The sequence below is a fragment of the Ostrinia furnacalis genome, unplaced genomic scaffold (genome assembly GCF_004193835.3).
Source record: "Ostrinia furnacalis isolate ACB-3 unplaced genomic scaffold, ASM419383v2 OfSCF3546, whole genome shotgun sequence".
In the NCBI taxonomy this organism is placed as follows: Eukaryota; Metazoa; Arthropoda; class Insecta; order Lepidoptera; family Crambidae; genus Ostrinia; species Ostrinia furnacalis.
This window is the reverse complement of record NW_021133785.1, coordinates 880,821-895,520: the sequence shown is the minus strand read 5'-3', so window position 1 is coordinate 895,520 and position 14,700 is coordinate 880,821. Positions and strand designations below refer to the sequence as shown.

At 38.3% G+C, this 14,700-nt stretch overlaps 1 protein-coding gene across 2 annotated transcripts; it reads left to right on the top strand.

Annotated features, from left to right (window-relative positions):
- Positions 1–355: 355 nt before the first annotated feature.
- LOC114357928 (uncharacterized) lies at positions 356–11,417 on the top strand. Of its 2 annotated transcripts, none has more exons than XM_028311736.1 (3): positions 356–702; positions 10,671–10,979; positions 11,330–11,417. In XM_028311736.1, the coding sequence occupies exons 1-3, from the start codon at positions 696–698 to the stop codon at positions 11,392–11,394; spliced, it is 381 nt and encodes a 126-aa protein (XP_028167537.1). In that variant the 5' UTR covers positions 356–695; the 3' UTR covers positions 11,395–11,417. The 2 variants fall into 2 exon arrangements, with proteins under 2 accessions (XP_028167537.1, XP_028167536.1); XM_028311735.1 differs by lacking the exon at positions 356–702 and adding an exon at positions 9,734–10,164.
- The last annotated feature ends 3,283 nt before the right edge of the window (positions 11,418–14,700 follow it).

Sequence of the window (14,700 nt, the reverse complement as noted above, 5' to 3'; positions counted from 1 at the left end):
ATATCGGTACACCTCGTATCGACTGTCAAAGTATTCACTGTCATAAAAATTACTATTGAGCCATGACTCAGTGACACATACAACGTCATAGTTGCTACACAATACATTATTTAGGAAGTCGTGCGATTTTGTTCGTAAGCCCCTCACGTTTTGATAGTAAATAGACAGGCTATTGTTATAAACCATTGAATAAAATATTAGATAAGGTAGTGTAATAGAATAAAGTGTTATAGGTTCCACTAACATTCCCAATGATTAAAAAACACGATAAGTAATATGTTAAACTCAATGAAATATTTAATTTACAGAAATCCTTAACCAACAATATTAATTTATTATACAGATATTCCCCACAGACTTTAATAAATTTTTTCAAAGACCATAAATAAATAACAGTATAAAGTCATTTGATTTTACTAAGATCCGCATCACAAGATATAAGTTGAACTTTTGATGTATCATTTTTACGTACTAAAATCTTGCAGTCAGACAACCACACATATTTGTATTGTTTCTGCTTGGCAAGTAGGCGGGTTTGCTTATATAGCAGTTTGTTGTGCGGCGCCAGGTGATCACTGACGTAGATAGTACTGGCGGGCCCGTTTAGGCCCGCGTCAGCTGTAGTTAGTCCTCGTCGCGCACGCACGGCAGCCAACAGCTCGTTCTTGCGATATCTTTGTGAGAATCTGACAATTATGTTCGGTATGGAAGGTGATTCTGTGGTGGTACTGCTACCGTGTTTGTTCGGAATATCGTTCCCGGTAGCGTTAAAACGTCGAACACGGTGAATATAATCAATATCAGTGGGCAATAACGTGAAACCAACCTTTGTAGCGATGTTGTGTATAATATTGTTCAAGTTTTCGCTATTCGAGAGTGGTATCCCTGAAATTTCCACGTTATTAATCCTACCAAGCTGCTCCTTGGCTTTCAGCTGGTCAGTCAGATTGCTTGTTGTGGATCGCAGCTCGGCAATTTCGCTAGACATCAAATCAACACGCCGGGTAATGAGACTTGTTGTAGAACTCAGCTCGCTAACATCCCTCTTGACAATAGCCTGCTCGTCAGCCAATTCCTTGATTGAAGAGTTTAGATCATTAATTTGCTTCTTAAATGAATTGAAGTCCTCACGAATGCTATCCAAGGCGCTTTTTATATTATCGTTCTGGGAGTCCAGCTTTGCTGTAAACGACGTCATCATTTTCGTATAAAAGTCATCCATGAGTTGTTGATGGTCGCAGTGACAATCTGGTACCTTTTTTCTCTTCCGTGAGGCTATATTTAGGTAGTCATCATCACTTAGCCTCGACAAATCCGGTTGCGAGTTGGTTTTGGTTGGACTCCTTTGTACACTCATCCTCGTATCAGATGTTACAAAATAGGTAGTTGTTAGGTATTATGATTACCACACGATATTTAAAGTCGCACTAGGTATTAATTTAGGTACGTTCGCTCGAGACTTAAAAGTACTTTGAGGTTATGCTCGATTATGACGCGACCGCAGCGCGACGTTAGCACCGTGAGTGGCTCGCGCGATGAATGATTATATTACTAGTTCGCTTGAACCGTGTGAAAGATATAGTTCTGCGAAGGTCTGACGCCAAGATATCGGGGATGGCTCCGACATGTTATACCATTAGGCTGTTCACCATTAGGCTGTTACACCATTAGGCTGTCGATCAAATTGTATTCTGATACTCGTCTATTACTTTACAAATTCAAATTCAAATTAAATTCAAATTATTTATTTGCAATAAATAGGGTTTACAAAAAGGTGTTTCAAAGAGATAAATGTTGCTTTGTACATGTCAAGGTATCGAAATTAATTTAATACTTCTCATTCATATAATATTAATATTCGTATTTTGTATTTATTTGCATCTAATGTTTTGTATTCTAACATAGACACACACTTTATAATAAAATACACATTTAATGTCACCTGAAGACTAGAGGTTAACAGCACCTTGCGTGTTAAAAATAATAAAATCTTTTAAAGTTCATATATTTCTAACATGAACAAATTCAAAATACAATTGTAATTTATAATGACTTGTGTATTTTTTTTGTTCTTGCAAAAGTTTAAACGTTACTTAATTGAATAGTTAACTAACTAATTGGAATAATTTCATGGCGTCGACGATCTCATAAATCTAATAGTCGAATGGTAAGACTCCACTAAGTAAAATGTCTGTTGGAACAATTACAATTCCAGCTGGAACGCCCGAGTCCAGGATTAAGGGAATAGTTTCAGCTGATTAATATTGAAGCACTCAGGATTTGAGGAGTGGATACGAAAATGAGAGATGTTGAGTGAGTTCACTTCTAAGAATAGTTACTGGCTTTTTAGTGACCAGCCTGTTCCTGTAAAAATATGTACTGAAATATTAGTGCTGGGCTTTGTTTTTTCTAAAATTTACTTAGTTCGTATACCTACAGCAATAAACGGTGTCTTATCTGGGTCTGAGTCTATTATGGTATACTGCTGACACCAAGTTACCAATAAATCTCATAATAATTTATGAAAGTACGGAGAAGACTTGTTGCTTAAAATTGTTATTTAATTTCGAACTTTTCGGGAGAAAATCACATGCAAGCTTTTTCATTTAGGCACCTTTGCACATAGGTAGATTTCAATGATTTAGGCGGCCAAAAATATTTTTTGCTTGAAATTGGTTATAAGTACAACATTAAATTAAAATAAACTATTTTTGACTGATTTCTTTTATTATTAATGATAATAAAACATTTTTTCACTTAAATATAGAAATTTAAAAAAAATATATATTAAAAAGTTTCATTGTTATCATTGATACCCCATCGTGTGTGGTATCGTTGGATAGGTCATTTAAAATGACTTAGGGGTTTCTAAGACTATTTTTTGATTTAGTGATTCGCGACCGCAGCGCGACGTTAGCACCGTGAGTGGCTCGCGCGATGACTGAGGGTTTCCGTAATTGGAAAAATCAGTGTAAGTATTTTGCTGACCTAGTGTTGGGTCCCTGAATACAATGGTATTTGTGGTATAGATTCGACAGAATCACAGTTAGTTTGTATGAAGATTTATGAAGACCTAGCTAGAGTAATGATTTTAGAAGACGTTGCCAATGTTGCCATGGAATGTCAAATTTGGGTAGTACAGGTATACTACAGTAAACTGAAAATCCATGTCTTGTAAATATCAATTAAAATTCGCTCTAGTAATTAAGCTAGAAGATTCGCGAACATAGATATCCCCTATAGTTGTGAGTGATGAAGTTTCAAAAGTTACAAAATAACTATGTTTGGGAATGATGAATCAGCATTGAGCTTATTGTCTATTTAAAACCTCTTTTCCAGTATTAACCAGGCATAGACGCAGATAATAAATTATTGTTGCAAGTTCTTTACACACAAAGAACCAACGATACCGCGATGTAATACGAAACAACGCCATCTATTAGTTTATATCTGAACTAATAATATACTGTAGTCAATACTTAAACTAAGCAGCTAAATTATGGACCATACTTAGAAAAATATCCTAAAGAACTTCTGAAGTCTGAAAATTTGAATTTGAAGTCAAACTATCTTCATAAGGCAACGATTGTTGACGATTTCATTTCCCGGGGAATACCCCAAGTCGTAAATTGGGGAAATTGTGTTAAGTTCAGTAATCGTCGCGGGGCAATTAGTAATTTGTGCTTAGGACGAGCCGTGTATTGTTCCCGATGGGACTGGGCGTTGGGACGGGAGAGTACACTAGCCTGAGTACTGACTTAGATATTTCTTAGTCGTCACTCTTGACAGAGATTTCGCCATCTTCCCTTCATCATCATCATCATTTCAGCCACAAGACGTCCTCACTGCTGAATATTAGGCCTCCCCCAATGCTTTCTTATTGGGGGAATCCGGGGATTATTGCCTATACCACGCTTGGCAGGCGGATTGGCGAGCGCAGTTTTTATTTATAAGGTTTCGCACGCAGACGTTTCAAACGCAGACTGCTGCCCTGAAGATCTTGTACCAAACCAAAATCGGATTTTGGCCCACCCTGTATATGCCAGTTCTGCGTCCTATGTGCCCTGCTGCCACTCTGGCTTGCTATGGATGCCGCCGAGCGCTAGAATCACCTCTATTTTGGAAATTTCGATAAAAATAATGGAACAAGAAAATTAATTTAGAACAAATTTTATACTAACTACCCACTAAACAAAATAATAACCACAAGCTAATAATTTTCTAAACAATAATATGCCAAAAACGACATTTGCGAATTAAAAGTTTGCAATAACTTGATTTGCCAAATGAGAATTTGCCAAATGAAAATTTACGAAACGTTGTTTGCGATTTGATAATTTGGGAAACGTTTTTTGGCCAAACATTAGTAATCCGTCTAAACAATAAAGAAATTAGAATTAACGGTTTTTTTTATTAAATCCTAATCGAAGCTTAGATAACCCATTCACATTGCAAATATTTTATGTATTTTAAGAATCTCACGTGAGATTGTGGGGAGGGGGAGGGGGTCTGGAAAAATCTCACCAAATCTCACCAAGGGGAGCGGGGGGGGGGGGTTGAAGAAACATCGCCAAAATTGTCTCACGTAATTAATGGACGCCCCCTTATTTCTATCAAAGCGGAGCGGAGTCGAGACGAGAGGAGAGGAGATGTGAGCAACTCGTATGCGTAGCTGTCAGCTGTCAGTATATTCATCATCATATTATCAGTCATAGGACGTCCACTGCTGCTAAACATTCCTACATAGGCCTCCCCCAATGATTTCCATTAATCATTCAGCACCTTCCTGCTGCCTTTATGAGGTCATCGGTCCAGTCTATTGCTGTCTACGAATCGTATGACGTCTTGGGATGTGCAAAGTGCGGAGAAAAGGCAGCAGAAGAGGCGGCAAGTCTTGAGTCCGCCCGACACATCTCCGCTGCGCTCCGCTCCGCTTGATCCATTTCATTCCAGAGAACCCACAAGGTGGACCGACGACATCAAAAAGGTAGCAGGGAAGCGCTGGACGCGTGGACGCAGCCCGCTACCAATCGATCAACATGGAAAACGTCGGGGAAGGTGTATGTTCAGCAGTGGACGTTCTATGGCTAAGATGATGATGATGATGATGATGATGATGATGATGATGACTTCCGTTCTTATTTTTGTTACTACCTAAATAAGTTCTGTTTCTGGGGAGATGTCCGCAGAGTGAAGACTGTGTATCAGGCCAAAATCCATACGGACGAATTCGTCGGCAGATTTTATTCATCCATAGGTATAACGATAAGACATTTCAATGTATTCACGCCCGTATTCACAAACATTACTATGAGGTCTCACAGAGCGCGTGGACGCTCAGGGTGACACACGAATCAATCACAGATCTCTATTCAACGCTGTGCGTTCGATTTGCTGTGTCACTTAAGCAAGCATCATTTGTGAATACGGGCGTCATTCAGTGTATCATATCAGTAGGTATTGCATGATCTCATAGATTGATGCCAGTTTAATTGGATTTATTAGAAGTACGTTATTTGCTGCTCTAAGCGACTTAACTCGTCCGTCCAAACGCGCCCCTTATGTAAATTACAGAATAACTTTTGTTCGTGACCGGCCCGCCATTACCGCCCTAACAGCTGGGTAAACCATTATCTTGCATTATTACTCTGTGACACAACGTCAACATGCTTTAAAACCTACAATTTTAAATTGCCTACAAGACATCTTTAAGAATTATAAACCTACTAGCAGCTGCCTGTGACTTCATACGCGTGGATCCCGTTTTACGCGATTCCCCTTAGGGTTGAATTTTGCAAAATCCCATCTTAGTGAGCACCTACGTTCTAAAAGGAACCCCCATGTAAAATTTGAGACTCCTAGCACTTGTATTTTCTGAGATTTCGTGATGAGTGAGTCAGTCAATCACCTTTCGCTTTTATAGGTATTCGCTGGGTGCGAAGTACTAGGTGGGGGTAACATAATCGATCGCAGCGCTCATGGTGGTCAAAAGTAGAAATAATGTAAGCTCTGTCATCAGATGTATCTGTCAATGGCAAAGCGATTCTACATAATACATTTTAATATCATTAATTAATCGCATGAAAAGGGTCCTACTGGGAACTTAAATAAAAGAGTGGACTGTTTTTCGATAGGGCTGGTTTAATAGCCGTTTACAATTTGGAAATAACTATACAATATAATAATATAACATATTTTAGACATCTAATTTCTCTAATTCTTTATAAATAGTAAAAAGCACTTCCAACCAGTGTAGTAGGTTAATTATTAATGGATTCAATATTAAAGATTTTCTATTACAGAAATGGTTTAGTAACAGACGTGTAACGACATCTATCGGCGTTAGATTGCAGATAGTTAGTACATTAGACGGTACATAGATGGCGATACGCGTATCAAATGTGAGATACGTTTGTGAATTCTGTAGGCATTTTAAGCAATGATTTTATTTAATTAGAAAATTACACGTGTTCAAGAGTTCAATACACATTTCCTTTTAATTTATAACCTGTAGGTAATTAAATGTTAATTATCTAGTTTAATTACCCTCTTGCTAGCAATTTAAATACAATATGAGTTACCTTTTAGTCTACAATTATTATAATAATATCGGTTGATCGGTCATATAATATAAAATGTATTAAACTACAATTAAAACCAGGTTTTAAAGTGATGTAAGATCAATTTTGTTTTTTAAAAGACTCGAAGAAGAAACATTTGTAACAATATACAAATAGGAAAACCTATAAAAAGTTCTAAATCGGGAATCGAAGTCTAGACCTTCATACTGCCATCTATAGTCGAAAAGGTGCCATTTGTCGGTGCAAAATGCCTTTATCGGGGAGGGTGGGGATGGGGGTAAATTATTGTCCTCATCGGGATTGGGTCAAATGCCGAACGCTCTTTCATGCGATGCGTGGGGATGTGACAACGCTTTTAAAAATGTCGATATCGACATAGTTGTTTAACAAAGATGACAGAGAAAAAATGAAACCATAACGAGCGTCTAAGATCTGCAGAAAAAGAAAATGCGTAGTCTTTTCCTAGAGTCCTTGTTCGTTAGTTTTGAAGATCAGTATTCTGCATCGTTTCCTTAGATGACCAACTAACTCATCTAGTCATCGTATAACTCGTACGTATGGAAGTATTATTGTGGGCAATTTTTGATGCAATGCCAGCAAATAATAAAAATTACACATCCCATAATAAGTTATGTGGCAGAAGTCTGGAAGAATAATTAGGATAAATATTAAGTTTAGTTTTACCAGACATTCATGTTGTGTTTCAGTGGATTATGAAGAATTCAGTTATTGATAACACCATTATATCGATAGGTTCTCACGATAATCCGAACATCACTAGTTCAGACAACATAGTTAATCGACTGCGCTGCAACCATTTTGCCACTATTTTTTAGCTGTGACGAAATGTAGAGTCATGATCGCAGATTTTTTACTGCTGCTTTTTGTTTTTAAAATGGCCCTTTATTTTCAGTGCTACGGTTTCAGGAATTTTCGATAAAATAACGCCGATTAATTTAATATAAACACACAAAATGCAGCTGGTGGCAATTACTGAAGTTATTTATTTATAATTATGATTATTATTACATTGAAATGCTATTGCATTTTGGAAATCATTGGGGGACGACCTATGTTTAGCAGTGGATGGAAATGATGATGTTGATGAATTGGCAATGGTAGGTTTTCATATAAGGTCGTCATAAAATTCAAATTTCGACGCAGAAAACTTTTACCACGTTTCACGCTAAAGCGTGAGTAAGAGTAAACTCTTAGGTCTTCTTGCTATATGTCCCCTGTCCCATTAGGCATTGTTTCATCATCATCATCATATCAGCCATAGGACGTCCACTGCTGAACATAGGCCTCCCCCAATGCTTTCCATGTTACCCGGTTGGTAGCGGCCTGCGTCCAGCGCTTTCCTGCTACCTTTATGATGTCGTCGGTCCACCTTGTGGGTGGACGTCCCACGCTGCGTTTTCCGGTACGCGGCCTCCACTCCAGAACCTTGCTGCCCCATCGGCCGTTAGTTCTGCGTACTATGTGCCCTGCCCATTGCCACTTCAGGCTTACTAATCCGTCGGGCTATGTCAGCGACTTTAGTTTGTTTACGGATCTCCTCATTTCTGATTCGATCTCGTAAAGAATCACCGAGCATAGCCCTCTCCATAGCACGCTGTGCAACTTTGAACTTCTGTATAAGGCCTATAATAAGAGGCCACGTTTCAGAACCATAAGTCTGGTCATACTGGTAACACACATTGGTTGTACACTTAGGCATTGTTTACCCTGATCAGATTACGACAAATTATAAATTACTGTATTATTTATCACAATAATATTATTATCAGCAAAAGTTTAATTAGTTATTTGCGTAAACATCATTAAGCTCCGGTACCAGTGGCAATTACATTAACACCGAAAATGGATGAAATTAAAAATTTCAAAGCGCCCGTTGCCACTGAGGTGGGAGTAATTAATCAATATTATGATACTGGCTTTTAAAATTCACATTACATAGCATAATCAGATGCAAATTACTAACTAAGCTAGTTTAGTTTAAACCGCAATACAATTTACTCTAACGCTCGTATTCACAAACGATGCTTGCTTAAGTAAAGCAGCCAATGGAACGCACAGCGTTTAAATATTATAGCCACGATAGCCCAACGGTGAAGTGGTCGGACTGGCCGACTCGTGATCCGAGGAACGCGGGTTCGAATCTCACCGCCGCTCGACTATTGTGGTGAGCCCACTCGTAACACAAGCTTAATTAGCTTAACACGAGAGGCTAATGGGACTATTAGTAATTTGTGCAATACAAATTGCTAATAATCTTTTTATATTAAAAAAATAGATTGGTTCGTGTCCAAGGGCACTGTGAGACCTCATAGTAATGTTTGTGAATGCGGGCGTAATTCTGCAGGGGGACATATTCAGTTAAATATTTTAAATGAGCTAGCTATATGACCCGTTTTTAGATCAAAAATAATTTAGGTAGTTATCTAATATTGTTTTACAAAACCAATTAACAAAATGAGATCATCGTATAAAATGTAATCCCCTAGTAACCTTTTCAAGTTTTATTACTACAAATGATGCTAGCTCACATCAGAAGGAAACGGGACTTCTCACACTCAAGAGTCATATTTTGTCATCACTCATCATTGCGTCATTTGACTGCGAATTGCAACGATCCTACGAAATAAAGAATACATAAAAATTACATACTACATAAATATTTACACGTCATATCACGTGTACAATAGATAACAACAAATATACATACCAAATTCCTTGTGGTCATAAATGTCCGAATATCGGTAAATTATTTGAACTAAAGCTTGTCGTGCACTAAAACTTACCCGATTGCAGGTAAAACTATTTTGATTAAAACGGTTAATTCAATACTCAATTATTTATTGCATCCGTAATGTTGCGTAGGTGGTATGTATGGTTTTATAAGATACAATTATGGACCCTGTCGGGCACAGCATTCTTATTTCTATTTATGACGAAATGATGATTTGAATTGATTTGAAATATCTCTTTCAAGGTTTCCATTCCTCGAAAGAGAAATAGGATTACTTTACAAAACGATATCTTTTCTGTAAAGATTATTTTTTCGAGGAACGTGTAGGGGTTTCAATTCTAAATTAATATTTAATAACTTTAGAGTCAAATCAACATCATAAAGTCAGGCAGCCGTTTCTTCTGAATAGACTGTTTATTTTCTGTAACCAAGAATAAAGTAAAATAATAAACCTTTTATCCACCCATTAACTTCACTGTACGGCTCTCCTAACATCCCACACGTGTATACCTATTTATAAATGCCCAACATTCTACATTAATTATGTACTAAACGTTCAATTTTCAACAATGTTGATTCCAATAATTTTGCTTTCTTTTACCCAATTAATACATAGCAAAGACCTGATATCCTTGTACGCAGATGTGTTTAAGGACCGGGAGTTCTTTACCAGGACTTTTCCATGGATTATTGACAATATTGGTGGAGAGATACAGATAGACTACTATCTGCTGGGCAGTGGCAAATACTCCGTTCCTCAAATGTGCACTTTAGAACAGTTGAGAGATAATCCGTTTTTGCAGGCGCAGTACTTGAAATGTGAAGCTGAAGGTATGTAACTATCCTGGATCCGCCTTTGTAGTCTAGTTCAGAAACAGAGGTCCAGAGTTCGATTCCCAGTGGGGGCAGTTTTCTGTTCGGTTTGGTTGGTGGTAGAGCTTGTTTTAAATCCGCCTCCTAACCACCAACTTACCTAAGTTTGTCGCCACAACAACAATGTTGACAACATTGTTGTGTTACAGCAGTTGGTTATGAGATACGGGACTATTCCCACCTCTCGTCCCTGCCGCTGCAACTCCTGTGTAGCCAGGGTCAACAGATTGACAGCCAATAAAAACTCAAACATTTGTTGATAAGTACTGATAAGACCATTTTCTCCGTGGTTGAGGGTTCCAGGTGAAGCTCTCTTCTACTTTGATGTGATCATCACTTTCCATCAGGTGAGATGCAGGCCAAGAGCATAGTCTCTTACAAAAAATGTGACAAGCTGCTTTTGCTTCTAACAAGCAAAACTGCGGCATCTATAAATGCAACTATAAGTTTGATATCTATTTCAGATAAACCCAGTGCCTACTGCCTCTGCGAAAGTGGACTGGACCCTGAAGAATACAAGGAATGCGTGAGACACCGAGCGAATTTTGCCTCTGAATCAGCTCATAGATTCTCCATCCTAAACCTTGACGTCACTCCCATCATAGAACTGTCTCCAAGAAGCACTGTGTTCCAAGTGTCAGACACATGGTATTTGAAGAAGATTTGCACCATTTTTGGCGATTATCCACCGTTGGGGTGTGTGAAACCATTCGCTTGTAATGGAACGGAGGAATTCAGGACGAGAAATGGGCTAGCGCAGTTTGATAGAGAATGTAAGTATTTCTATTTAGTACTAGCTGACCCGGCGAACTTCGTACCGCCTTAGCGTAGAGATTTTCTTAATATTTTTTTCCGTAAGAACCATCCTTGGACTTCCACAAACATTTAAAAAAAAGAATTATCGAAATCGGTTCAGCCGTTCACACGTGATGCCGTGACAACGCGAAACGGGTTTCATTTTTATATATATAGATATTGTATTTGTTGGTAGGCTGATGATGATGCTGCTTATAATAATGATATTAATTTTTGTAGTAGTGAAGTTGTGGTGAAGACTATAAAGACAAAATAATTATTAAAATAGGTATGCACATGTTTAAAATCGCTTTTTTATCTTTGGCAGGTGTATTACCAGAAATTCACGCAGTCACTACCACCACGACACAGCCATCCTATACTCGTAGATAGATGATAAGTAGCTCTGCTCTCTGCCTTAGTTAAAAACAACTAAAGAGGATTTATTCTCTTATATGTATTAAAAGTTATGTGTTTTGAAACTTATAGGTATTTCTCAATATATTTTATATAAAATATTGAAAAAAAAACTGTGTTTTTTCTTCTGTCTGTCCGAGAGACGACCTTATTAAGGTAGCAGGAAGGCGCGGGATGCAGGCCGCTACCAATCGGGCGATGTGGCAATCATTGGCGGAGGCCTATGTTCAGCAGTGCAGCAAGTGGACGTCCGGTGGTTGAAGTAATTGAAATAAATAATTTGATTTGATTTAAAATGATGATGATGAGGAAACTATAGATAGTCTTGCTTCTGCAGTGGAGACTGAATGATCTGATGATGATAATGATCATCGAATTAATCTACATGAGTGGTCTCCTCACGCCACGTAGCACGATATCTGTCACCCTCGCCATCGAATAAAACTCAAATTAGCACAGCCTATCTAGTAGTTTAGTAGTTACACATATGTACATAGTCTGTTGGCTCTAAATTCAAAGAATCGGGACGCATCGAGCATTGTCAGCTGCAGTGTTAACTGTAGGTATTGCTGTGACGTGACATACATGATGATGATGATAATGATAATATGAAACTATAGAGGGACTTGCTCCTGCAGTGGTCACTGAATGACATGATGATGATCATCGAATTATTATACATGAGTATTCTCCCGTGGTTTCCATTCGGCACAATATCTGTCACTCTCGCCATCGAATAAAACTCAAATTAGCACAGTCTATCTAGTAGTTTAGTAGTTACACATACATAGTCTGTTGGCTCTAACTTCAAAGAATCGGGACGCATTGAGCATTGTCAGCTGCAGTGTTAACTGTAGGTACTGCTGTGACGTGCGCTGCGGGCGACGGCCGCCGGATTTAATGCATGGAGACCATGCGTCAGATCGTGTAGAGGGGATAACACCTCCTTTGGGATCTATGTTTATGATGTAAGTAAGCACTTTTATACCAACATGATGCTTTAGTACCGGAAAATGCAGCGTTGGATGTCCACCTACAAGGTGGACTGACGACCTTTTAAAAGTAGCAAGAAGTCGTTAAACGCAGGCCGTTACCATCATTGGGGGAGGCCTATGTTCAGCAGTGGACGTCCTGTGGCCGCAATGATGATGATGATAATGATAATATGAAACTATAGAGGGACTTGCTCCTGCAGTGGTCACTGAATGACATGATGATGATCATCGAATTATTATACATGAGTGTTCTCCCGTGGTTTCTACTCAGCACAATATCTGTCACTCCGCAATCAATCAACAACAGCACGTTCAACAGATCAGCACAGCCTGTCTAGTAGTTACATAGTGTGTTAGCTCTAAATTCAAAGAATCGGAACGCATCGAGCATTGTCAGCTGCAGTGTTTAACTGTAGGTACTGCTATCACGGTAGTTTTCGAAGAATATGTGAGGAAAACGGAACATCAGGAATTTAGACAGTAAGATTTATGAAGAACTCAACAAGAACACACCACCTTCAGTAATAAAGAAAACGAATATAATAACTTAATAACGATTGTATTTGGAACTCCCAATACACGCATTGAAGTAGCTTACGGGGTTAATGAAATATGTTAGTAAAGTTTTGAAGATTGCCTGTAAAGGTAGGTTCTTTACGAAAAAAATCTGCTATAGTAGCTGTTTATTTTGTAATGTAATGGCAAAATAGCAATTATTTCAACTAGGTACATAAGATGTTATAGTTTTTATCTTGAAAATAATTATGTTGTATCCACTCTATGTAAATATAGTGCGGAACCCTAAATGCCCGCATCAGGCACACTTGAGCACTAGACCAGCCCAAACAGATATGGAGCCGCAATACCTCCAAAATGCGTCGTCATTAGGGTTGATACTTTTGTAAGCAAACAAAATCCTCAATTTTTAGTGAAATGAAAGGTCAAGTGGCGTCACTGTATAGAATAAGGATTCTATCTACACTACACAATGTCACAGTGTCGCCACCTGTCCTATCAGTGTCGCAACTGACAGAACTTTACTGTGGCGCCAACTGGCTAGCGCAAATACGGTAGCCCTCATTGAGATGAGTTTTATGAGCTGTCCAAATGCATCTCGTTCGTTCGTTCGTTTCAGCCGAAAGACGTCCACGGCTGGACAAAGGCCTCCCCCAAGGATTTCCACAAAGACCGGTTCTGCGCCGCTCGCATCCAGGCACCTCCCGCGACCTTCACCAAATGCATCTGTTTCGATTTATTTAAATACTCACGTTTGAAAGTTGGTATTTGTAGTCCTTATTAAAAAAATTCATTTTTAATGAAGATCAGCATACATTTAGTAAAAATATCAAATTATTTGTTTACCGATTTCTATTTTTAGAAAGAAAAACGACGTAAAAAGGTGTATCTATACTTATAATAAATCTGTAGAGAGGTCAATTCTGTACATGAAATATATTTTCAAAATAACTATCAGGGGGTGATTAGTGATCGATACTGATGCCAAAAATGCAACCAGTAAAATTTTTGTCTGTCTGTCTGTATGTTCCTTATAGAAACAAAAACTACTCGACGGATTTTAACGAAACTTGGTACAATTATTCTTCATACACCTGGGCAGGTTATAGTATACTTAAAAATTTCCACGGAAACGGGGATTGCGGGAAAATCCCTTTGTGTGAAAAATCTAAACCGCTTAAGTTAGACGCTTGAAATTTGGCATGCAGTGCACCTTAGTAAACTTAAAGCTTAGTTAGCGGAAAAAATATAAACCTCGTAAGATAGATGAAGGGGGTAAAACGGGATCCACGCGTACGAAGTCGCGGGCGTCCGCTAGTTTTGAGTAAATATGTTGGACTATTGGACTGATGATTCGACTTTAGTAGAAAAAAATCTTTGACTATCTTAACGAATTTATTGACAACCCTACTGTTTCACATCACACATGTTAGTAAAGCTTACTGTCACCTTAACACATAGAGTTAAGACGCATTTTAGCTCGCACATCCCACAACCACAGACAAAATTCATCGTAGATCAAATTTGTGAGCGGATTGTGGAGGTTTTACCTAGCATTGCGTAATAAGCTACTTGGGTAGGATTTTGAAGCCTTCATATTGATGCTCTTGCTAAGCCTACAAACATTTGCTTCTGGCGGAAGCTCCTGGATGGTTCTAGCTCCTCAGTACCTAACCTTTGCAGCCGGGTATTAAAATAATTAAATAAAAACCTTTATTACCAAAAATTACAATATCTTACAGCTTACTAGTAGTCCCCAAACAATTTGATA